This window comes from Panthera leo, chromosome D2 (genome assembly GCF_018350215.1).
Source record: "Panthera leo isolate Ple1 chromosome D2, P.leo_Ple1_pat1.1, whole genome shotgun sequence".
Taxonomy (NCBI): Eukaryota; Metazoa; Chordata; class Mammalia; order Carnivora; family Felidae; genus Panthera; species Panthera leo.
The window spans coordinates 53050011-53075206 of NC_056689.1; the positions used below are offsets into that span (position 1 = coordinate 53050011).

The 25196-nt window shown below is 42.8% G+C and overlaps 1 protein-coding gene across 2 annotated transcripts in view; it reads right to left on the reverse strand.

Annotated features, from left to right (window-relative positions):
• MYOF (myoferlin) overlaps positions 1-25196 on the reverse strand; it is a 153597-nt gene that overhangs the window by 73725 nt on the left and 54676 nt on the right. Inside the window, exons 6-19 of one of the 2 annotated variants that reach the window (XM_042909321.1) lie at positions 21516-21682; positions 20761-20889; positions 18490-18552; positions 18354-18404; positions 16644-16674; positions 16056-16171; positions 15277-15403; positions 13858-13961; positions 11945-12013; positions 11803-11846; positions 8815-8897; positions 6667-6705; positions 2671-2795; positions 1391-1507 (exon numbers count right to left, since the gene is read on the reverse strand). In XM_042909321.1, the coding sequence (XP_042765255.1) occupies positions 1391-1507; positions 2671-2795; positions 6667-6705; positions 8815-8897; positions 11803-11846; positions 11945-12013; positions 13858-13961; positions 15277-15403; positions 16056-16171; positions 16644-16674; positions 18354-18404; positions 18490-18552; positions 20761-20889; positions 21516-21682 (1265 nt within the window). The remainder of the gene's footprint in view (positions 1-1390; positions 1508-2670; positions 2796-6666; positions 6706-8814; positions 8898-11802; positions 11847-11944; positions 12014-13857; positions 13962-15276; positions 15404-16055; positions 16172-16643; positions 16675-18353; positions 18405-18489; positions 18553-20760; positions 20890-21515; positions 21683-25196) is intronic. The other variant, XM_042909322.1, reaches the window with a different exon arrangement.

A 25196-nucleotide genomic window follows, 5' to 3' on the forward strand; every position in this document is an offset into this window, starting at 1 on the left:
CAGGTCACGATCTCGCGGTCCGTGAGTTCGAGCCCCGCATCGGGCCCCTGTGCCGACAGCTCAGAGCCCGGAGCCTGTTTCAGATTCTGTGTCTCCCTCTCTCTCTGCCCTCCCCCATTCATGCTCTGTCTCTCTCTGTCTCAAAAAATAAATAAACGTTAAAAAAATTTTTTTTTAAAAGTCAAACTCATAAAGACAGAGAGTAGAAGGGCAGTTACCAGGGGTTGGGGAATTGGGAAGATGTTGGTCAAAGTGTACAAACTTGTAGTTAGAAGACAAATTCTGGAGATGTAATGCAGTGCGTAGTGATTATAGTCAACGATGCCATATTACATGCCTCAAAGTTGCTGACAGACTAGATCTGGAGTGTTCTCACCACAAAAAAGAAATGATAATTATGTGACATGATGGCAGTGTTAGCTAACACTACAGTGGTAATCATATTGCAATATGTAAGTATACCAAATCAACACACCATGTACCTTAAACTTACACAGTGCTATGTGTTAATTTTTTAGAAGTCAAAAAATAAAAATATTAATAAACTAGCATATTTATTTTTAAAACTCATAATAACGGTATAGGATGTGTTGGAAATGATTCAGTGGGCAACAGAGACAGGGCTAACTAAATATTGGGTTATCCATCACATATGTTAACAAATCTGTATTGCAGATGTCAATTAATTGACAAGGGAAAAAATGAGCATTTTACAGCTTAATGATAGTAATATTCTTCTTCTGGGATTTATTACCTTGAGTTAGTAACACTGGCATTTGAATTTACTAGGAAAAAACTACATCTGTAGCTCTCTACCATATGGATCATGGGCGCTTAAATTGTGTCCATAGAGGAGAAAGAGCTGATTGGAAAGAAAGAAAGAAAGAAAGAAAGAAAGAAAGAAAGAAAGAAACGGTTGCGGAGGTGAATTTGGAAGACTTCTGTCTTCAAGGAGGAATTAATATAAACGTGCCCTCAGATGCTGGGAAGCTTGAGATATGCCTACTTCTGAAAGTGGAAATGATTAATGGTGGCACCAATGCCATTTGGGATGGCTCTTGCGGCCACTTCCCCAGGACCACACAACCCCAGTTAGCAAACAGGCCATTTGGTTCAGAGGTATCACTGCTCCTGCCAATTTTCGGTAGGGTATTAACATCACAAAAGATGAAGCAAGCCTCACTCACCATACAGCTGTTCTAGATAGATCAAGAGGGTGTTAAATAGATCCAGAGGTACTTGCTATGACTCAGCTCTCCAACTCTGCCACAGCTGATCCTGCAGTCCCTCGATGTCCCCACTTGCTCAGGCAGGCCAGCACGAGCCACCCACCGCCAATCCCCTAACACCCCCTTTTCCATACCAAGCATCATCCACATTCCAAAGTTACCTCCACAACCAGCAGGTCATCATTTGAAATGGGCTCAAGTTTTTTGTCTGGTGGTGTCTTTTCAAGGAAAGTGCTTAATTCAACCAAGATTCTGCCTCTGTAGGCAACTCCTTCCCCCTGAAAGGCAACAACATGAAATTATTCCTGCAGGCCTGAACAACAGCAAAAAGAACTGTCTCTCTAGTCAGGCTAATGCCAGCTACAGTTTAGTGTTTCCTTCCCGTGGCCCTAACCTCCAAATTCAATCGGTCAACAACTCTCTCAGTTGGGTTCAGGTCTTTGGTAGCTGAAAGAAAAGTCAGTGACTTCAGGAAGGGATCCAAAGAGAGCTGGGGAGCCAGGGCTGAAAGGGATCTTAGCTATGACTAGGTCAGAGGCTTTCAAGCCATGCTCTGGATCCTGAAGAGGTTCCCAGAGGCTGGGGGTGGGAGTGGAAGGTACTCAAAGTCTCCCTTACCCTACTTCAGTAGAGCAGCTCTACGTAATCTGTGTCAACTTGGCTCCTTCCCTACTCTTCTCAGGAAGGGAAGGCTGCCAGGTTGGCAACCAGGGCAAGTCTCAGAGCAGCCAGGAAATAAAAGAGGAAGATGTTTTGGGTGTAGCTAAGCATAAGGATGAAGAGCGGATACTCCTCTCTCCATATCTGGCAGTGCTGGCAACAGAATTTTCTGGAGAGGAAGGGAAGGCTTCCACTTCCACAGCCAGTCCATTACCCCTGCTCCCTCAGGGCTTTATCTCTACCTCAGTCCCTTTCTTGGGCCTTCAGAACTGACTCAAAGACATTACTTTGGTTTCTAATATGCTGGAAAGAGCATTTCCCGTCTCTGGGCCTCCATATCCTCATCTATAAAATGAAGATGTTGGATTGGATCAGGGATAGCAGTTTCTTCAGGCATGTCACCTCCAATCATTTGGTAAATTCCTAGAACACAGTATCGAACAGAATTCTGAGGCAGCACATTTGCTTGTTAGGAAAGCGCCAGCATTGATCACTGACATCTGCCCTAAGTGCCAGACAGGGGGAATGGCCATGCTGTGCATTTGTAATTGCCAAATTAGATGGTCTCCAGGATCCTTTCCTAGCCTTGTATTCAAAGACTTGAGGAGTGTGGGACTTCTGTCCTTCAACACTTGATCAGTCACATGTCGGGTCTATCTGTGTGTGTGTGTGTGTGTGTGTGTAGAGATTCCCTAGATATGAGACTTAATTATAACCGTTATAAGAAGGAATCACATTAATCAGTGTTCCATTAATAACAAATCTTAATTGAGACACTAACCTTGCCAGTATTTAGCTCATCATAGGGGTCTGGGAATCCTGTGTACTCTCTGGGGCTTCCGTAAAGGTTCAGGTAACAAGGTCCAAATGTTGGCACAAAGCCCACCTCTGTTTCTCCTGTATTTGCTGAGAGATAACATCATTATTAGATTTTAGGCTTTTACTGATTAATCTATTGAAATAAATATTAGTTATTAGTTAGCCGAGTGAGACTATTTTCCTCTAATTTGTGAGTTAGTTGTATTAATGCAAATTATAAGCACTTGTGAGACTTGCAATATTTCCCTTTTCTTATTGCTATAAAACATTAAACAAAAAATTCAGGGGATAGTTCGGGTAAACTTATGTTGTTATTATAGAAAGATAATGCTATGCAAATGAAAGAATAATAAGGCTTTCGAGTTGATCTTCACATTTTTTGCAAGTTTATAATTGGCCTTGTATTAAATGTGTCATTGGTAATTGGGATAGTTTGGGGTAATTGGTAATTTGGGGAAGTCATTTAAATGATATATACCAGATGAACTGCATTTGTTCCCCCCAAATTCCACTTAGACTAAAATAGTTAGTACAAATATGGCAGATGCTATTAAAAATACGAGACATTAAAAATTTTTATATATAACAGTGAACTGCCTGCCTTTGGTTAGGACCATATGATATTTATAAGCAACATAAAGTCCCCATTCAAACATTCTATCTCTGATGAGCATCCAATATGCTCCATATTTCTGCTACCTTGTCTTAGCAAGACTGCTCCCCAGTGCAGTGAGGGGAACTGAGGGCAATGTAAGAAATAATGGAGTCACAGGGAGACTGTGGGTGAAGATGGGGAAATGTCTCCAACCATCTGAATGGCTCCCATATGAAGAAGGATGGACTTGTTTCCAAAAACACAGTAAGGGCCACTGATGGGTGCTACGAGGAGGTATTCTTTATTTCACTCGATATAAGGAAGATCTTTGTAGGAATTAGAGATGTCAGACAATGGGACAGATCACACTGGTGACAGAGGAAATGTTGAGGCTAGGGTTTTCAGGATTATCATCAAGACAAGTCCTCTATGAATGAGAAGTTAACCTATAGCCCTTTCCAACTCTATGATTATATGTAAGGGAGAAAGATAAATGTGGATTAGCAGGTGAGCAGAATGCCCATTAGTGAACAGTTGACCAGACTGTATACAAATGTGCTCTTGCGATTTTTAAAAATTATTATTTGAGGTTCTTACACCATGTATAAATGCGCTTGGGCACTTTTGAGAAGAGGTAGGAACCATGCACACTGGCAGAGATTAATTAAAGTGCAATCTCGGTGAAGAATGCACGAGAAAAGAAACATTTAAATTAAGATGTAGGAAAGTAACAACTGACAGCCTAAGGGTGAGACTTGGTAATGCCCTGGGGTGCCATACTTGACACCTGTTTGGAAACTTCTTGTGAAACCCAAATGGGGACCAAGAATTTTTCCAACAGATTTCTCTGGATTGTGCTATCCTGTTACCAAATGATCAGGGTAAAATGAATATTATATCTGGACATATGGATTGGTTTGGCTTTATCTAATCTGCCATATGGAACATGGACACAGTTGACTACTTGATTATTAATAAGCAGGGTTTTGATTGCTTTCCTCGTGCTAGAATATCCATTGTGAGGAACTACAGCAGAGGACTAAAGCAGAGATCCAAAGTGAGAAAAGGAAGTCACTTTCAGGAGTTGAATCACAGAATGTTCAAGAATGGCCATTAAAACTCTTGCACCATAGTCATGCCACATTATGGACGGCCAAATTGAAGCCCAAAGAAGTGACATGACTAGTCAAAGGTCCCTGAAGATGACAGATTGAGACCCAGATCTCGAGTTTCATAGTTCTAGTACACCACCCATCCCTCTGGCCTAGCCCTACCTCACCCCCAGCCAGTTCCCATGGGTGACTTATGTTGTCTGTCATGAGTATTTGTTTTTCATTAAAGATTTCCAGGGATGGAGACAATCATTGTCAATAATGATCTATTGCAAGTTACCGTGATATCAACAGCTTAATTCTTTTTGTCCAAGCAAATCTCTTTTCAGGTATTTTAAACCCTTTGACTTGCTGGCTATGCATTAACATGGAGAACCTTCCTTCTCTGGGTTTATGCTTCAGCATGGTCTCCAGGGAAAGCCTATTCTCTCACAAGGTAAGTCTCTTCCTGTCTCCAAACTTTCCTCACCAAACTTTTTCTGCACAACTGTCACATCAAACTTCCAAAGACCTTCCTCAAAAGCCTATACTACATAAACAAAAATTCTTTAGCCTGGCCATCAACCTTTTTCTCTGACCTGCTTTTCTTTCTTTCTTTCTTTCTTTCCTTTCTTTCTTTCTTTCTTTCTTTCTTTCTTTCTTTTGTTCTTTCTTTCATTCTTTCTTTTTAAAAAATTTTTTAAATGTTTATTTATTTTTGAGAGAGAGAGAGAGAGTGCAAGCTGGGGAGGGGCAGAGAGAAGGGGAGACACAGAATCTGAAGCAGGCTCCAGGCTCTAAGCTGTCAGCACAGAGCCCGATGCGGGGCTCAAACTCAGGAACCGTGAAATCATGACCCAAGCCAAAGTCGGAGGCTTAACCGACTGAGCCACCCAGGCAGCCCTCTGACCTGCTTTTTAAACATTATTTTTCAGACTTCATTCACCTCTGTGAGGCTCCTTTGTATTCTGGATTTCTATAACATATCACTTTATATTTTAATTTTTGAACCTTAAATAGCCGCCTATTTCTGTGACTACGTTATAAATTCATTTGGTGAGTGGGGAAGGATTCAAATATATTTTATTTTGATTCCTTAAACACTGAGAACTGGTTCTACCATGGGGAACTACCACATAAATATTCTTGGATTGATTGGAAAAATGAATGAAGGAATGAAGAGTTACCAAATCTGCCAAGTTAGTTATAAACTTAAAGGACTACTTCAGGGGCGCCTGGGTAGCTCAGTCGGTTGAACGTCTGACTTCGGCTCAGGTCATGATCTCACGGTCTGTGAGTCTGAGCCCCACGTCGGGCTCTGTGCTGACAGTTCGGAGCCTGGAGCCTGCTTTGGATTCTGTGTCTCCCTCTCTCTCTGTCCCTCCCCTGCTCATGCTCTCTCTCTCTCTCTCTCTCTCTGTCAAAAATAAATAAACATTAAAAAAAATTAAACTTAAAGGACTACTTCATATTCATATTAAGTCCGAGTATAAGATATTAAGATTGATTCTTAAAAACAAATATGAATGGGGCATTGTGCCAGTAACACAAAGGCAGACAATAATAATGCTTTGTATTCGCACAGAACTTCTGTTTGCAAAGGTTTCTCGGTGCAGTATCTCTTTTCCCTTCTCACCATAAGCCTGGGTAATTAGCATGGAGGGATTATCGTGTTGACTTGAAAAATGACAAATTTCTTGAAACCTCAAGTCCTCATCTATTTGGGGAACAATAACATTAGGGGAGTTGTGATGGTCAAATGTGAGACCATTGAGCAAACTTGCAAAGAATGGCCAGTGCTGTGCAGACGAAAGAACATGTTACGATCCCCGCTGTTTGAAAGATGAAGCCCTTCAATGTACAATTGTTCAGTGTCTTCCAACCTAGAGATCCACGTTCAAAGTGAGGGACAGTTTACTCCATACATTTTGAACAACTGATCTCATGCCCTATATCTCTACCTACTGAACAAAAACAACAATAACAGACAAAGTTATCTCACAGTTATTTACAATGGCACCCAATAGGATGGTATGCATCTGGGTGAAAACGTGAGGTGGTAGCAAAGCCTGATTAGCACATCTGTTTTAATTTTAGCCATGCAGGACAACCATATAGCACAAATACAAAAATTAAAATTATAGCAAAACTACTTTGGAGACAGCAAAATGTTAAAAAAAAAAAGGTTCTAAAGATAGTCAATTGATACATTCTTAGTAAGACAATAGTAAATAGGAAAATCTAGAAGATAGCAAAATTACAAAGCATAAACCTGTATACGATGCAGCCCCAGATCCCGAAGATGATAAATCTATATAGTAAAAATACGACTGGTTAAACCACAAGAGAAACACGGGCATTATAAAAGAGACATTGAAAAAGTTAATCAAATCCAATGCTAGGTAAGTGGTTTAGCAACACCAGAAAAACACCAAATTCAGACCCAAGTGACATGACCCTTTTGTAATTTATACCAATCTCACCGGTTATATGCAAAATGGCTCAAACATTTGTGATAATTGGCAGAAGCACCACACATTAAATAACTCAAATCCCTCTGGTCCGAAGGCAGCGAAGCATCTGAGAAGAGCTAGCTTCTCACCACCAAAGGAGGGCCTGGTGAAGTTACCATCATTTCATATTTTTAATAAAACGTGTACTTGTCTTATATCTGACTTAACTGGGACCAAGGCCAGAAAACCCAAGTTAATTTAGTCTGAGGTTGTGCAGGTCAGAGTTTGCAGTTCATGGTACATTATTTGTTTCTTTTGTGTGTGTGTTGGGGGTGGGAGGCGGGGGATGCTTGCTGCCTCTTGTTATTTTGAGACCCATAACAGACAGTCTGCAGGGCTTTCAAGGAGAGAAGGCCTCAGAGACAAGGCTGAAAACTGCATGTAACAATTTCTGGTTTTAATTCTTCTGGATGTTACTGCTATATCACTAAGAAAAATGCTTACGCCAGTAAATTTTGAATAATTACCCCAGGTAATTATTGAATGACTTCTTGCCAATGATAAATGGATGTAACTCATTTTGACCCTCCCCACCCACATAGTTTTGATATGATTTTTTAACTACTCTGTGGGTTACCATTATGATTTAATCTAGTCTTTATTTCTGGATTCCTCACTTGATAAGACAAGGCTACCACCGTGCCTACCCTTCCTCCACTCGCCTTCCTCCTTCTGCTTCTAGTCTCTATCTTCCATACTTTTACATTGCAATGGGCAATAACATTTACATTCTGTTCAGAGCTTTGGCTATAGGCGTCAAAGAAAAAAATCAAAAAACAATTAGTGCTAACAGTATAGCAGCCATATAAATACTGTTCTCTGCAGACGAAAGAGTCATGATTACATTTCCTTTGTTACACTTCCAGTTGTATGGTCCCCTCTGCCACTCAGCAGAGGGCATGCAGACGGGAGCTTTCGTAGTTTCTAGCCATTTGCTTAAAATAACGGCCACATACGACTTTATATCTGAACTATATCTTCTTTGCTCAGTATTTTGTTTTTCTTGGAATTTCAAATTGCCTTTTTTTTTCTTCTAGACAGAGGAAATCTCTGTTTTCTTCACAATATCTCTAATTTCTTCCAGGTTCTTATCCATGCTATACATTGCTTGGATTAATATATGTTTTAAAACCTATAAAGTTTCCTCTTAAACAAAATGAGGATGAGAGGAACCTTGAGTTTCTCAAGACCATATTCTGTCTTGAATTCTCTCACATAATTTACTCAATATGTTGAATACATTAGTAATTACAAGCATTTTTGTTATTTTTGCTTTGGTAACAAAAATCAGCTGCTGATATTATTGATATGTCAGCATTAAATTTTTCTCTCTTACCATCTTTGCTTTTCTCCTTCATTTCCTGTTACAATTTCTGGTGTATGCACAGAATCCCAATGCCAGGTATAGGCAAGTAATTCTCAGTATGGAGAACAACAGAAAGAAAAGTGTATTTGTTATCAATGCTTTTAGCATGAAAACAAAATACACATTATCTTAAGGAGTGGAGATTTTATGGCTCATTGCTACCTGACATCCTTGTTCCTGCTAAGGAAGTCAGTGGAGAAGGGAGTATTATTTTATATTTGGATGGACTGGAGTCAATACCATTCTAACAGATAGGTTGCCAACACTCTGTATTGACAGTCAAAAATTTATAAAATAGCTACTGGAAAGAGTTTTTGGATGGGCGCAAGAAAACCAAATTCTTCAAACTGTTAGTTGCCTTAATTATTAGTTACTAATTAATTGTTCTGCTGGTCATCACCAAAACATCACTGAAATAGTTCACTTGGCTCATCACTTTTGGCTTTTGAGAAACCAACTCCATTGCCAGGTGGCCATTCCAGTTCCTTCTGCTTCAGAAGTTCTGCACCCTGTCTAGTTCCAGGTCTGCTGACAGACTTACCTTCCACTTCCCCACCAGAGGCAGCAATTTTGGAGAGGTATAGGTATGTTGTTCCAACGATATCGTTTTTAGTAAGACGGTCCCTGTGTAAAAGAACAGGTTAAGGCTTCTACCTATGAAGATATAGCTTCACTTCAACAATAATAAGGTTGAGTTGGAAAAGACGCTAGACCTCAGAAATCATCCTGTCCAGCGGGCCTCAAGCTTTACCGTACTTTAAGAATTACTTGGAAACCCCAGCTCTCATCTCTTATCCAAGCTTTTGATTCAATAAAAGCAGGGGTGGAGAACAAGTACCCGCATTTACACAAGTATATATCTCAACTGATTCTGATATGGATGGTCCTCCAACTACCTATTGAGAAACATTAACTGGGCAATTCATTTCAGCTATGGAAACTGAGGTTTTTACAGACAGGTCAAGGGATTTGCCTATGGCCATTCAATACCGTTGTCATAAAATGAATGAAACAATTATAGGTACGTTATCTAATGGGTGTAATGTAATCACATTACATAGGATAAGTGTGTGTGTCTGATTTTATCATGTTCATACAGATTACTCTGATGGTTTAACAACTACAATGAATGGGTCTTTCACAGGGAGAACAATTCCCTTCCAATTCAGTTCAAATATTTATTGAGCACCTACTGTGTAACAGCTGAGGGCAGCTGAGGGCAGTCGCTTGCCTAGAACCTAAATCTTATTTGTATGGTAGGGACAAATAGTCCCACTACAAGTAAATACATTATTATTAATCTTTCCATGGATATCACAGAAAGTATGCAAGTCTAACCCATGAAGTGGCCTCTGGATGGGCCAACAGTAGGTGTAAAAAATGAGGTTTCTATGAATAACATCTCTGTGCTTAATTCAACCTATTCTTCCTTTTTTTATTTTAATGTTTATTTATTTATTTTTAGACAGAGAGAGAGAGGGAGGGAGAGAGACAGAGAGAGATTGGGAGGGGCAGAGAGAGGGAGAGAAAGAGAATCCCAAGCAGGGTCTGTACAGAGCCTGATGCAGGGCTCGAACTCACAAACCATGAGACCATGACCTGAGTGGAAACTAAGAGTCAAATGTTTAACCAACTGAGCCACCCAGGTGCCCCATTTCAGGCTCTCCTTTATTCAATCTAATAGTATACCCACTCTGAAATCTAAGACCCCATGGGAGAGAGGAAAGGTTCAGTATTTGGGGGAAAGACAATACTACAATGTAATATTATTATACTGCATTATAGTAATGGTCTATGTTACATACAATCTTACACATTGTATAGTATAATAGTATTAGACTATAAAGAATGACTAACGAAATACAGTTTTCCTGAGAAGAAGTATTACTTAAGGATATTAAGTCACAAGCATGGTTCTTGAATCTTTTCTGTTCATCCAAAAGGATCTAGACTACATTTAAAGAACTCTTAGCTTCCCCCCAGTTGTGCAACTACCCTACAAAATATGTAACCTAAGATTTGGATCAAAGGATTCCTTAGTTAAACAGGGCCTGTCTCTGCATCCTAGTCTACACTATTGCTTTGGAGGGGGCAGATTAGTTCAGAAAGTAACCACATTTGCAGTGACCACAGACGACTCTGGGATGGCTCAATCCACAACCACTCACTGCAAAGCCAGTAAGCCAGAGTAGTCACCTGAACTCTATAGGTCCACATTCACATTCCTGAGAGTTCCTGAGGCCCATAGAACACATTCAGAATGTTGCCTGAGGGTCTCAAGTGCTAAAATCAAGTTTACACTCACTGGAAGGGGTTTTTTGTCTTCACAACCCTTCCATGACCCTCAATAAACTGTGATGTGGTCACTGAACAAAATGAAATTTACTACCTCCTCCCAAAGTGCCCTTTTGCCATAGCACTGGGAGGGTGCCAATGCAAAAGGCAAATACATTCTGTCAAAGGAAAAACTATGGGGACAGGCAGACAGGGCAGGGGCCCAACTCAGTCTATAACTTTCTGAGTGACTGTGAGCAAGTTACCTGACCTCTCTGAGCCTTAGTATCTTCATCTGTAAAATGAACTGATAATAGTCTCCAACTGAAAAGGTTACTCTAAAGACTAAATGGGGGGCCCCTGGGTGGCTCAGTCGGTTAAGCGGCCGACTTCGGCTCAGGTCACGATCTCGCGGTCCGTGAGTTCGAGCCCCGCGTCGGGCTCTGTGCTGACTGCTCAGAGCCTGGAGCCTGTTTCACATTCTGTGTCTCCCTCTCTCTCTGACCCTCCCCCGTTCATGCTCTGTCTCTCTCTGTCTCAAAAATAAATAAACGTTAAAAAAAAAAAAAATTAAAGACTAAATGGGATATTACAGTTAAGTCACATGGTACAGCACTTAGAGTGCTCAAAAAATGGTAGCTAACACCAGTATAAACGCTGATGATGAGGATGATGATGGTATTTGCCATTTTCAATCTCAAGGAGTTAAGGACTGCCAACTGAATGCCTCATCCAGCTAGAACATGCACAAGAATGGCCTTATTATGGTCAATCCCCGCTAGGAGGGTGATCTAGTTAAAATTCCATCAGAACCTCTCAATGAATTTTCTTTGCATTCAAACAGACAGGTAGCTTTCTCCATTTTCCTTTCTAACAATAACAGAGGATAGCTGTTGAAATGTTTTGGTGATTCTTCTCAAGCAATGGTTCATTCCATTTCTGAAGTCTATTTTGGACAGCCTAAACAGTATTTAAATCCTTGATTTCTTATCTTGGGGCGTTTTCAGATTATTTTCCCCTTCTTTGTTTACAAGCCAATGGAACGAAGATACACAAAGCTTTTCTGTAGCAATACCATTAATAATTTTTTTTTAAAAAGAAAACACCCAATTCCAGGAGCAGTTTATCACCTCCCTCTAGAAGAAAAAGAAACAGGCTGAAAAGTAAGAGTTAGACCATCAGAGTAATGTTCTGCAATATCCAAGTGTTCAATTCTTTAATTCTGAATGAGACACAAATTTGTTTTTTAACTCACCAGTCATATATTGTTAGCTTTATTTTTTCACACATCGAAGGAAACTGTTAAAAAGAAACAGAACAAAGTAGTTGTTTCTCAACTTATTCAGTAACTATTAAAGCAAATAGTCTTATTTTTCTGCAAGAAAAATACATCAAACCTTGATCTGAAGATTAATGACTTGGTTCCACTCAGGGTTTGCATTTTTCTCAATTATATTTGTGCAAACCTGTAAAATCATCAAAACAAAACAGTAGATATTCAAGATTCTAATTTCTATAAGTTCACATGTATGCATACTACATTTTGACTCTAGCAGTCTATTTAGCCAGTTACATACTTAGTAGCCTGGTTAAAGTTTATTTCTCTTCTAGCTATTAGGTAAAATATAACATGGGTTTAATATTAATCTTTGCTTCATCTATGCACTAAAAGTTGCTTTTCAATTGTCAGATTTCTAACATTGGATTAGGGTCATGTTGCAAGAGTTAATGTTTATTGAGCACTTACTGCATACTATCTAGTGAGCACCTCTTCATTAACATATGCACACAGATCTTTTGATCCTGCCCACAAGCCCCTCTCCCTGCTCCCCAAACCAGCTCCTGTTAGAACCAGTCACCACATCTCTCTTCCCCGGACATGCCTCACTCCTGGTACCACAGCTTTGTCCAGATGCTGGTCTCCCCGGGGTGCCTGCTGTTGGCTCCTGTCTGATGCACACACCCTCTCCTGCCTCCTTACTTTCATGGCACCCCCTGTGTAGCAGTCTCAGTGAGCTCTCCAGGCATGCTTAAAGTCCAGACCCTACTCTGGCTCATAAAACCCTGCCTACCTTTCCCCACCCCAAATCTGATTTCAGCTCTTAGCTTCCCCCAGCTCACTGCACCCCAGCCACATGGGGTGTCTTTCACTGCAAATGTGTCTCCTCCTTGGGAGCCTTTATACCTGCTCTTCTCTCTTCCTGGAAGCCCCTGCCCTCCAGATCTCACATCATCCAGGCCTCTGCTCAAATGTCACCTCCTCAAAGGTGTCCCACCTGCTAACCTAGCAAAACCCACCTCCTCTCCCCAACCCCCAGCACCAATCACTCCTTGTCCTCCGCCCTCTTTTCTGCGTCATACATGGTATTATCTGAAATGATTCAGATACTTATTTGCTTGTTTATTGCTGTTCCTTCTGCTACAAGGGAAGTTCCATGAGAGCTGAATTCTCTATCCCTAGCACACGGGACAGTTTCCATATTTAATAGGCTCACAATAATTACTTACCTAATTAATTAACACTTTCAACAATCCTATGGGATTATTATTATCTTGATTTATAGCTCAGGAAATTGAGACTGAGAGCTAAAGGAATTTGCCTTAATTGCCTCTGGAGTGGGCTCAAGTCTAAACGTAAATCTTGCGCCAGAACAGAGGGCTTTTCCACCGCCTCCCCCCCCCACCACGCACTGCCTCTCCTAGAAAGCAACATCTGGTCCATATGCGTGTGGTTGACCAAATCTCGCTTTCATAAGTAAATGGTTCGACTGTACAGAAGACGTTAGGTCTTCATGCCTATAACTAGGCATGGTGGTCTCGGATGTGCCTATACCAAGAGTCTCCCGGCTCATCCCAGTGGGCTGGGATGGAGCTCTCCTGCCTGCTCTCCAGTTCTGGCGGCTGGCTGGGGCCTGGGAAGTGAGAAGCATGTGGGGAGCGGGCAGCTGGGCGTCGGGGGACTATCCCCAACATTTACTGAGGATTGTTGTTGCCAGAGAGGAAGCTTGCCTTAGACAAAGACAAGGTTTGGGTCTGAGAAGTAATCCAAATAATTCAGTGATAGTTTTCACATTCTATTCTTTCAAAAGACTGAATTTTCTAATTTGAGTCCTGCAAACTTTCCACTCCAAAATAAACCTGTGGAGAAGTCTGGCATGTTCCGACTCAAATAATCTGTGTTCCTGCAGACTTCCCAGATCATCAGGAGTCAGCTACTTTCACAAAGAATAAACAGGAATTCACTCCAAGGAAAGCACAGTGGTTTAAATATTTTTTCCTAGAGGCGTCTGCATTTAGATCACATACAAACCTTTTTCCCAGCAAAGGAAACTTCTACAAAAGGATCCACTAGGTTTTTTTTATCTGCATTGCCTCCGAATATTTCCTTTACCGTCTGTGAGAAGGCATCATCCACTAGAAAGCAACATGTCGCACAGCAGAGATTAAATTTGATTTTCTTAAAGGAAGAGAAATCACTCAGCAAAATTAAAAATTTTCTCCTAAACATGAAGACAAGTTGCAACAAAAATTGTTCTCAAAAGTGGCAAGCAGGAGTAGCACTGTATTGCAGAAATTTTGTCTCAGCTAAGAGAAAAAAATGTGTTCTCCCCAAAAAAGTTAAAAAAAAAAAAGAGCACCTTGAAAAATAAACCAATAAATTATTATATTGAAAATCAGTCATCCATGAAGACAAAGTAGAATAAAGACAGTCCATCCATATAAGGTCAGAGGCAGTTCAAAAACTCATCCTGGTTTCAACTTGGAAATACGTTTTAGGTCAAAATAGTATAAGCCTAGTCTGACTTTTTCTGAGAAATCCAAGGAACTTTGGCATGATCACACATAACATAATCATAAATAACACATTTAAGCAACTATAAACACCATGTCTCTGTTTTAACAAACTAAGAAATGAATGGATATCAATTAAATAGTCCGTGTAGGCAGTATAATGTGAGGTTTAATTTATTTACTTCATTTAAGATATCTCTGAGCAGAGATGAGCATTATAGGATGTTAAGCATTATAGGATGTTAAAAAAGAGATGGGGTAGGTTCCCAGGGAAAGTAGCAAATCCTGAAGAGATCCATGGCTTGTACACAGAGTGCTATCTCCTGGGGACTTGGGAAGGGTTCCCATGTCCCAGGGCCCAGTGGGAAGCAGACAGGCTGGACAAGGCAGAAGGTTGCTGGGTCCTTGGCAATGACAAAGGAGTGGCTGGGCCAGTGTCTATGAGTAAAATAACCACAAGTGATTCTCTTAAATGCATCCAATCTCTTGTTAAACGTACCTTGCCACGCAATATTGCCAGATTTCTAGTTATTGGCACTTAACCATGTTTTGCTCAACTATTTTTAATAATCCAATAACAAACACATTACTTGTTTCAAAAATGTCATATTCTCCCCTGTGATGAAAGGAGTCGGAAGTGCTGACTGCTGGCCACTCTTTTGTATCCTCTAGAATAAGAAGAAGATGGAGAACACAGATGGAACAGAATGGGCCAAACGCTCAGTTAGGAGCAAGGACCAATGACCAACTGGCTTCCCCATCAGCCTGCTCAGGAAGCTTTCAGTGGGGCCAGAATGAATGGAAAGAAGTCCACGAAGGCCTTCACAAAGAAAAACCAAGGATAGATAGCAACCAATCACTATTCAGAGCATGATGTTAGCACATGTGATTGTGCAGAAAACTGGTCATCCTGGGGAAGGACTGAATCCATACGTACTCTGGGGGATGTCCTCTGCTCGGTAGATTTTCAGCAAGAAGGTCACCCACCGGAGGGCGATGCCAGCAGGGAGTAGCAAATTACTCTCCACGTCATCACTGTCATTATCACGATCTCGTTTCTCAGCCTATTGGGGAAACATGATTATAACTGATACCCATAGAAAAGCAGCACTTGGAAAGAGCCAAACTGACGCTTGTAAAATGAAACCAATTGGAACTGTTTCCATTAGGATTTCCTGTGCTTCAGGCTTAAGAGTTCAGCCACCAATTCCATGTCAAAATTAGTCTGCATAATCAAAGCTCGTATGTCTCTTCCACAAGAAAATAACGTGACCTTTTATAATTTTATGAGCACTAAATAGGAGAAAAAAAGAGAGACAGTTCCTGAAGTTTTGTCAATTTCTCTTGGGTACTACCTGTCTCCCAGTTTGCTGTCTAGTTTCCTAGAATGACAACTGTCCCTTTAGGTAGCAATGCCTGGTTTTGCAAGTGAGCCATACTTTATAGGTCAAATGATGCAAGGGACTCTTGAAAACACACATATCTTTACTAAATGAAAAATCCACTCCTGGGCACCAGGAAGGAGTCCAAGTGAGCTGGAATAATAGTTCTACCATGGAGAAAAGAACAACTTCCAAAAAATAGGAGGAACTGGAAGGTTGGGGTTATTGATTGGAAGTTGTGTTGCATTTCACAACTACTGACTCCCACTTGCTTAGCTCTTGGCCCTCCCTTTTTAGTGAAAACATGTAAAAGGTATAGAATGTAAGGGCTCACAGGAGGCTCATCTCCGGTTCCCAGGATGAACATGCTGACTTTCATGTAACCTTTAGCTCCTGAGCTGGCATCTTCGGGGTCATTGAGAAGAAGCCATTTTCTCATGATAGCATGACCTAAAATAAAGAAGGATTAAAAGGACAGGGAAACACTACAGATAAGTTAACAGGTCTGTGATTTCATCTGCTATAAGACAAACAATAATTTTCTCTGAAATATCATAATGACACCAAATTTGCCAGATGAGTCTCTAGATTGATGTCCTCTGCTTTGCACTGACTAGCCCCCAACCCTGATCCTGCCCTGGTGTGACTCAAGACTCTGTCTAAGCTCTATTAACTGTTTTTATAATTTGATTTTGATAAGATCAAAATACTGTCACAAAACAGAGAAATTACCTACTTGTGAATGTTAGGATAATTACTATCAGATTAAAAAAGATGTCCATATTAAGCTGCTATTACTCATTCCTAAGTATACTTCCCCCTCCTCAATCAAGAAAACATTTTTATTATTCCCTTTTTGATCCCTCAGATTTTCTTGATTCCCAGAATGTTCAGGTTCACGGGGAAAAAAAATATTACTTACCAGGTTCATCATAAATGAATCCAACATCAATCTGGGAAAAAATAATTTAAAATAGTTCAAATAGATTTTAAAATCAGTTTAGTCATTTCAAAGAAACCATAATTGTTATATTAAAAATGTTTTTAATGTTTTTTTTTTTTTTATTTTTGAGAGAGAGACAGAGTGTAAGCAGGGGAGGGGCAGAGAAAGAGGGAGACACAGGATCTGAAGCAGGCTCCAGGCTCTGAGCTGTCAGCACAGAGCCCAATGCAGGGCTCGAACTCACGACGAACCATGAGATCATGACTTGAGCCAAAGTCCCACACTTAACCGACTGAGCCACCCAGGTGCCCCATTATTATATATTAAATATAAGACTCTTGGGGCGCCTGGGTGGCGCAGTCGGTTAAGCGTCCGACTTCAGCCAGGTCACGATCTCGCGGTCCGTGAGTTCGAGCCCCGCGTCAGGCTCTGGGCTGATGGCTCGGAGCCTGGAGCCTGTTTCCGATTCTGTGTCTCCCTCTCTCTCTGCCCCTCCCCCGTTCATGCTCTGTCTCTCTCTGTCCCAAAAATAAATAAAAAAAAAAACGTTGAAAAAAAAAAATTAAAAAAAAAAAAATATAAGACTCTTGACAAGACTTTGGTTTCTTTGAGAACATTTCCTTCTTACCCTCTCCATACCTCCAGTGCCCTGCCTGACCCTCAATCAATCATTTTGAATGAATGAACTAACTAGTCTTAGAACTGGAAGGGACCGTGGAAGTAGGATAACCAGTATGTCCTGGTTTGCTTGGGACTTTTCCCCAAGCACAGAAAGTCTCACATTCTGTGAAATCCCTCAGTCCTGGGCAAACCTGGACTTTGGTTACCCTATGAGAAGTCACCTGTCCACTATTCCTCTTCCTATCCAATATTCCTATCCAATATTCCTCTTCCTCTCCTCTGGCTAATGCTAATGCTAATGCTAATGCTAATGCTAATGCTAATATTAATATAACCATCAGTTGGGCACTTCAATGTGCCAAACAGTGTACTAGTCTTCACATTGACTCCTTTTAACAGAGAAAACTAAGGATCGGTTGGCATGTGGCTAGTTGGTGGCAGACAGGTATGAACACATTCAGGCCTGATACAAATCATTCTCTAGGACTTCTAATGACTGGGAGCCCTGAGAGGCTTTGAGAGGTAGTCCATTCCACGCAGAATTACTGAGAAGCACCCACCAAATATTTCTCTTTAATTCCAAGATGGGTTACTTGGAAAAGCACCCCGATTCTCTTTCCTGGTTTGCTTGCCTTTCATATTCAAGATTTACAATAATTGGCTTTGTAGATGGAGCTCTGGGGCTGCCGGTAAGTGGAGCTGGGTGATGGGCTTCTTGCCATCAACAAGCACCCTTTCCCTCTGCAGCCCTGCACTGGCTTCCATCCACAGCTGGAGTGCTGGCAAGGGCCCTCATGTGGCAGCTTTCAGGTATTTGCTTTAAGGTATCGCAAGTATTGTACTTGGAAGTTGACTAGACCCAGGCCAGAGGACACTCAGCTGGTTTCTGGCCCCTGGGGCATTTGTGTCCTGCTGGCATACCAGCCCTCAGCAAAGACTGTGACATGAATCCCTCACAGGTAACTTTTAAGATCACCCAGGTGGACAGCCGGATATGTGGCCAGGAACCTGATGCCTCATTACGAGAGTGCCCATCTAAGTTGAATGAAACAGACTGTTGGCACTCACCTTAAATTCCCCCATCAGACAGTCTGCCCGCAAAGAATGGGAATTATAAACCTGAAAGAAAGAAGAGCCATGAGAAGCTTATCGGCTTTATCCGGCAGTTAGAGAGCACCACCTTCCTACTCCGGAGCCCCCTTACCCGAATGCTGATGATCTCATCCATCAGTTCAGAAGGAGTTATGTGGACATTGTAGAAAAATAACTGTCAAAACAAAAGAGAAAAATGTTTGAACGTTTACAGGGGTGGACTCAGGTTTAGTGTGATCTAATGCTATAATTTGAGGGCCCTCCTAAGAAATTATAAAAACATAACCCCAAATAGGTGTGACCATGAGAACACACTGCATGGGCCTTCAGAAAGACCCATAAGCTTAAGCTTCTTGAGCTTCATGGCAAACTCACCTTTGCATGTCAGAAAAAGGAAAAAGGGTTAAGTAACAACGGTAGTGTTTATGTAATGAAACAGAATCGTTCCTTTGGGGCCAGAAACATACTAGCTCACATAAAGATCTAAGGTTATTGCATGTTGCAATCCCACTAAAATGGGTGCTTAGGGCTTGCATGACCTGGAAAGTTGAGTTGAATTCCCTACAATTGTCCTGAATTTCTACAATGTCTACAATTGTCCTGAAAAAAGTTCTTTTTTAGCTTTTTTAAAAGACAACTAGGATCCACTCAAGGATTATACATTACATTTGGTTGTTGTGTCTTTTTAGTTTCCTTTTATATAGAACTGTACTCCTGCCTATTTTTGTGGTTTATTTTTTCTATCAAGATCAGTTGTCTTATAAACTGACAACTTAGAACTGTCTTATAAAATATCCCACACTCTGGATTTGCATGAATATTTCCTCGCTGTTAGATTCAAATTGGTCTTTTGACAAGAAATAACACAGGTGATGTTGATACTTCCATTATATCACATCAGGACACACACTTCAGTTCGTCCCATTATCAGTGATACCAAGTTTAATCACTTGGTTAAGAAGATGTAGGTAAACTAGGGATTTTTTTTAGTAAAATTCTTTTATTGATTCCTGAATTGGTCTGCTTGGAGCCTCAGGTATTTGATCTTTTCCCTTTTGCCCAGAGTTCTCATCTCAAAAAAATTCATTATAATGGGAAATTCTAAGGTGGAGATTCTTGCTAGGCTCCTGAGAATGTGGCTGAGTAAATATTTATCCTGCCTGTGAATGCATTACACCTTAGGTGTCCAGTCACCCGTCGCCTGCCCTCCCTGCAGTCTGGTCTTCTTCACAGTGAACCTCTTTCCCAAAGTCCACTTTCCTGAAGTGCTCAGTGCACACCCATGTCTCATGTCTGCTTTGACACTACTTAGCTGCATGCTGGTGTCTACAGTACATCCAAGGAAGAGAAGTGACAAGCAAGAACATAGGTCTTCTGTGAATGAAGGTAGGGCCAGCTTGAACATAGGGGAAGAAACTAGAACACAGGACAGAAACAACTGGTTCCTTTTACACATAGGGGTATGGAAAAGAACAAAAGTGGAACTGAGGCTAGGTCTGGAAGCTGTGGGGAGGGATCTCAGGGGAACGGGGATAGGAAACCCTGGAAAGAAGGTCTGGGCTCACAGAACGGGCAATGGGACGCACGCCTGAAGAATCTCCGAAATGAATCTCCTCAGAGCAAGGCTGGGCTTGGAAAAGTCTCCAAGCTTATCATTTCTCTTCACAGCCCTGATCGTGGGGTTTGTGCTACCTGAGATGACTATCAAGGTATTCAGTGTTTTTGAGGAGTGTTCCAGAAGAGGTCAACAGAAGGACTATGTTCTCGATATTCAGGGACAAGAAAAACCTTTTGGCTCCTAACTGCTTTCCTTTAACATGTATTATTTTTCTAGCCACGTAGGTTTTGACATCTTTAAAAAGCCAGCCATGGTTGTCCCTGTGAAAACTGTAACATCTGCCTTAGAGCTGGGACTAAAACTCGGTATTTTTTTCTTTCATGGGTTTCCAACATCAACTGGTCTTAATTGTGAAAATGTGCTGGGCATGCTGTTTTAAAAGTAACAAAGCAATCACAGAAACGACTCAGTCACATGGACTCATCCCTCAGACACACCCTGCTGATTAGAAAGAGCAAAGGCAGATGTAGGTGACTTCACGGGCTCCATCTTAAGGGGTACAAGGATCCGTCAGGAGAGGCGCTATGGGGAAGTGGTCGTAAAAACGCCAGCAAGACCCCGGCAGCTCTGAGAACCAATGATGAAGCAGGACATGTGGTTTCAAGACCCAGTGGTCCTTAGAATGTTTAACGCAGGAAACTTTCATTGTCTTTACCAGATCTTTGTCCACGAGTCCCCCTCCCACACGGAACAGGAGAGAGAACGCTGGGAGGTGCATATAAGTAGAACAGACTCTGAGCAGAAACATGCATTATGCCCATTTACCTCATCAAAAAATGGGTTGTTCCCTCTCTTGATTCTCGTTCGGTGTGTCTGGCCACAGACGTGGACCTTGACCACGGGCCTTATATTGTTGCCACTTAACTGCCGGCCCTCAATCACCCGGACACGGATCTGGAAGCACAGAAGGGGTGTCGTTACTGATCCTTCCCCAGTAAGGAGTCCTCGGATCCCCGTCAGCTCGCCTGCCTGTAAGGACCGCTGAAAGTAGGCCAGGGCAGCTTTGCCACACACCAGCGTGCATGGACTGGGGTGGCCCCCATGCTCATTCCCAAGGTGGAACTGGGTTCCAGAAACTGAGAGCAGTAGTGGGACTGGAATAGTCCAGTAGTGGGACTGGCCCTGGGAAAGGGCGGGACAGGGCAGAGGCCGCTGCTCCAACCCCAGCCTCCTCCCTGGTCTGCCTGAGCCTGGGATGCATTAACTCACTCCACGGCTGTCCGCCAATCAGGTGCCTAGAGCTACGAAAATGCAATACTGTGATTCTCTTCTCTCCTACCACCAAAGGGAAGGAGCGGTATAGTTTTATTTCTCTGACGAGCCTCATCTGGCTTGACTACGTCTACTTCTGCATGCAGAACAGAGACGGACAGCTCTTCTTTTCGGGTTTACGCCCTGATGTCCCTTTTTGCTAGCTGAGCTGCTGCCCATAGCAATGGGTCTCTCCCGGAACACCGCGACTAACAGAAGCTGGACAATACGGCAGTAAAACAAACGTGGGGTGCGCTGGCTGTTCCTACCTGGAAGTCCTGGGGCTTGTTGGACAGCATCCGACGGCTCTTCTTTCCTTTCGTGAGCCTCCGGGCAAGCTGAGCCTCCGACACCAGCCCACCTGCCCCCTTGGGCCCAGGGGTCCTGACTGTATTGTCCAATCTGTCTTCATCACCTCCATCTTCCTCCTCTTCTCCTAAAACACCAAAAAGGAATGCCGTCAGAGATGGCCCTCACGCTGTAAATGTCTGAACTCAGGTTTCCTGGACTCCGAGAGTTTTCAGTGTTCCTGAGGCAGGTGGTGAAGGAGTTGCTCCTTTGGTGACACTTATTTGGGATGTGCTGACTTGGATACAGTTTCTTAGGAAAATGTGTTCATGGGGCATCAGGGCGCTCATTCGGGCTGTATTCAGAGTGGCCAAGAGAACACCAGAGACCAAGGGGAGAGTGATAGAAGTCTCAGTCAGACCTAGCCAGAAATCACCCTGTTCTGATCTGGGAACCCCCACTGAGGTCAAGGGACCTTTCTGCAGTTAGGACCCAGAGGTGGGAAAATGCCGGGGGAAACAGGAACTTTGCACAGGAGACATCAACTCCAGTTTTCTTGCCAAGCAGACCAAGGTGGTCTCATGCTCTCCCTTTGCCCACCTAGTCTGTCACTTCCACACACATCTGTCTCCTCATTATCCCCCTAGCTTCCCTTCATACTCGGGGCAGGGCGGGGGAGGTGCTTCCTGATTGACATAGTGAGAGCCTACTTCCTTCTGATTCTTTGGAAAACACCCCAAGTGTCCCTCACTCTCTTGAGTACCTCCAGAGGATCCTTCCCAACGGGGCCTCCCCTCTGCCTTCACACAGGCACAGATCTTTCTCTCCTTAAAAATAAAAAAAAAAACAAAAACAAAAAACTAATTTCTGCCTACTATGTCTCCCCTTTCTTTTATTCACAGACTCTTTTAGATTCGTTGACAAATTTCAGTTTTTCTATCTTAACAGACAAAAAGTGTGAACTCCTGCTAACCTGTGCAGTATAATTTAAGAGATCCTAGAAGACTAACTTGTCCAAAAAGTACCGGCATTTGCACTCCCTACCTTTGGATTCTGAAACTCCTCCTTTACAATGCGAAATCATGCAAGAGACTGAATTTCCATGCGAACACGTCTGTCAGTCACTCACATGATAGTATGAATTAGTTCAATCAAACTGCCATGTAGCACAGCTCTTAAAACTTGGGCTCTGGAGTCATATGGCTTAAGTTCAAATCCCAATTTTCAGCTATGTGAGTCTGAGTAAGTTTTATAATTTCTGTTTTAGTTTTCTCATTTGTAATAAGGGAGAAATAATAGTATTTACCACAGGGCTATTGTAAAGAAAATTAATGTATATGCAAACCTTCAACATGGTGTCTGGCAAAAAGCCAGCCTATAAATTCACCTTTTTTTTTTTTTTTAACTTTTGTTGATGAATCAGTTTTTGTAGGAGCGCAGGATTCTAGAACACTTCCTGGAGAGCAGTCATGAGGTGGGGTGAGGGCTGGAACAGTCAGTAGGCAGCACGGGGGAGGGGGGCTCAGCGTGAGGAAGGGGCAGTTACAAGGAAGTAAAAGCCCCCCACCCACACCACATACTGCTTCAGAGCTCAGCCCAGAATGAACCCTCCTCCTCACCACCCCTCATTCACGCTTCGCCTATCCACCCACTTCTGTCTATGAATGTCAACCATGACCTCTTCTCACTAAGCTCAGGACCCTTTTCTGAGTCCTCACATCCCACTTAACATGGCCTTGGGCACTGGGACCCACACACACTTCTTTGCATCATGCCACTCTCTTCCTGGCACTCTGACTGAATCTTCTCAGGTTCTGCATGGTCCCCTTTTCATGTCCTACTCCCCAAGTGTGACTTCCCCCTCTGTTCCTCAGCCCTCTGAGGTCTGCCCTGACACCCTCTGGATCTACGCTTTGGAGTCATAGCCCCTCAGAGCGTTAGGCTAGAGGGGCCTCAGAGGTCCCGGGTTGGGCGTGCCTCTCCCCACGGTGTGCAGACGAGACAACTAAAGTCTGGAAAGGTGAACGAGTGAAGGTGAAGGTGAAGGAGCTGTGGTCCACCTGGTTCCTCAGCACCTCTGTCAGGACACCAGGATACCCCAGAGAGGCTGAAGGCAGGGAAGGGCTACCTTTGCCCTCTGCAAGGTAACCTGGGTCTCGTTTTCCCCATCCCTGAAGAGGCTTCAGAAGCAAGGCTTGCCTGCCACCCATCTCTGGGAGCCCGGGTCTCAAAATGTCCCTCTCATTCTTCACCAAGTGAGCTCCTCAACTCCCTCAAGCCCCAGGTGAATACCCTGTCTCTGGACAGCACCACACATCGTCCTAGCCAGGGGCTTGGTGAATGCAGAATGAATGAGGGGACATGGGCCCCTGCCTTCCCGAGTTCCTGAGCAATTTGCACAAGTGGCAGCACAGCTCTCAGGAAAAGCGCCCGGACGCTAGAAGGTGCTCCTCCGACCTTTGCTCCAGCCTCAGGAGAACCCAGAAGGCCAGGCCCCCCTGCTGCAAACCTGTTCTGGACTGGGCAGTGGCTGGGCTGGATCCTCTGACAACTAAGACAAACTCCCTTCCATCGTCCTGGGCCTAAGCAAGGCTTCCTCCCTGCTGCAGACTGTTCCATTCGGGGTTGGTGGTTATGTATGGTGGCAAGCAGGAGAAGGAGGGGTAAGTTGTACCCCTTTGCAGTGCTGGACTCTGTACAAGTCCTCATTAAACTCTTGATGGATGCTTTAGAAAGACAGCAGGCAATGAAGAGCCAGTTTCTTCTAGGAAATACCTTCTGCTATTCAGATGTTAGGCTCAGCGATGCGTCAGAGGAAACCAGCCGAAGTCATGGCTACAGCCAGCATCTCTGTGTAGAACAGAAGGATACTGGAGCAGGAAATCGCCCCATTAGGTGGCAGGAAGTTGCACGGGGTTAAACAATACCACCCTAAGGGTTCCACAAACAGTGAGGGGGGCCCTTTAGGCCCTGCCAGGCACACCCTTCTGTGCAAGCTGTTTTGTTACCAAATGTGAGTGGTTGTGTGGGCATGCACCATCACTGAGACCCAGGCATGCATCCGATGCACGGCCAAGTGGACCTACAAAGGATGACCCTTCATGACCACAGAGGGCAACACTGAGTTGGGAACCGTTGATCAAACAGAAAGCTGCTGCGTGTATTTATTTGCTTGTTTTTGCTGGTTAGCACGAAGAACCACAAACTGGGTGGCTGAAAACAAGAGAAATATATTCTCTCACAGTTCCAAACTCTAGAAGGAGGGTGTTGGCAGGACCATGGTCCCTCAGGGCCACCACCCCATCTAATCCTCTTCCATTCCTTGATGAAGAGTCCTTTCCAGAATAGTTTATGTTTCTTTGGATGGGGGGGAGGGGAGGAGGTGTCACATTTCCAGAATAGTTTATGTTTCTTTGGATGGGGGGGAGGGGAGGAGGTGTCACAGTGACCCAGTTTTTCCAGAATTTTGTAATATTTTGTAATGTTAATTTTGTAAATATTAATTTTATAATTAATTTTAATTTTGTAATTTTGTGAAATTTTGTAATATTAATTTTAGACAAAAGTCCTTCCTTGCCTCTTAGTTGGTGGCCCGTGGCAATCCTCGGCATTCCTTGGCTTGTGGCCGCATCCTTCCAACCTCTGCGTGTGTCATCACATGG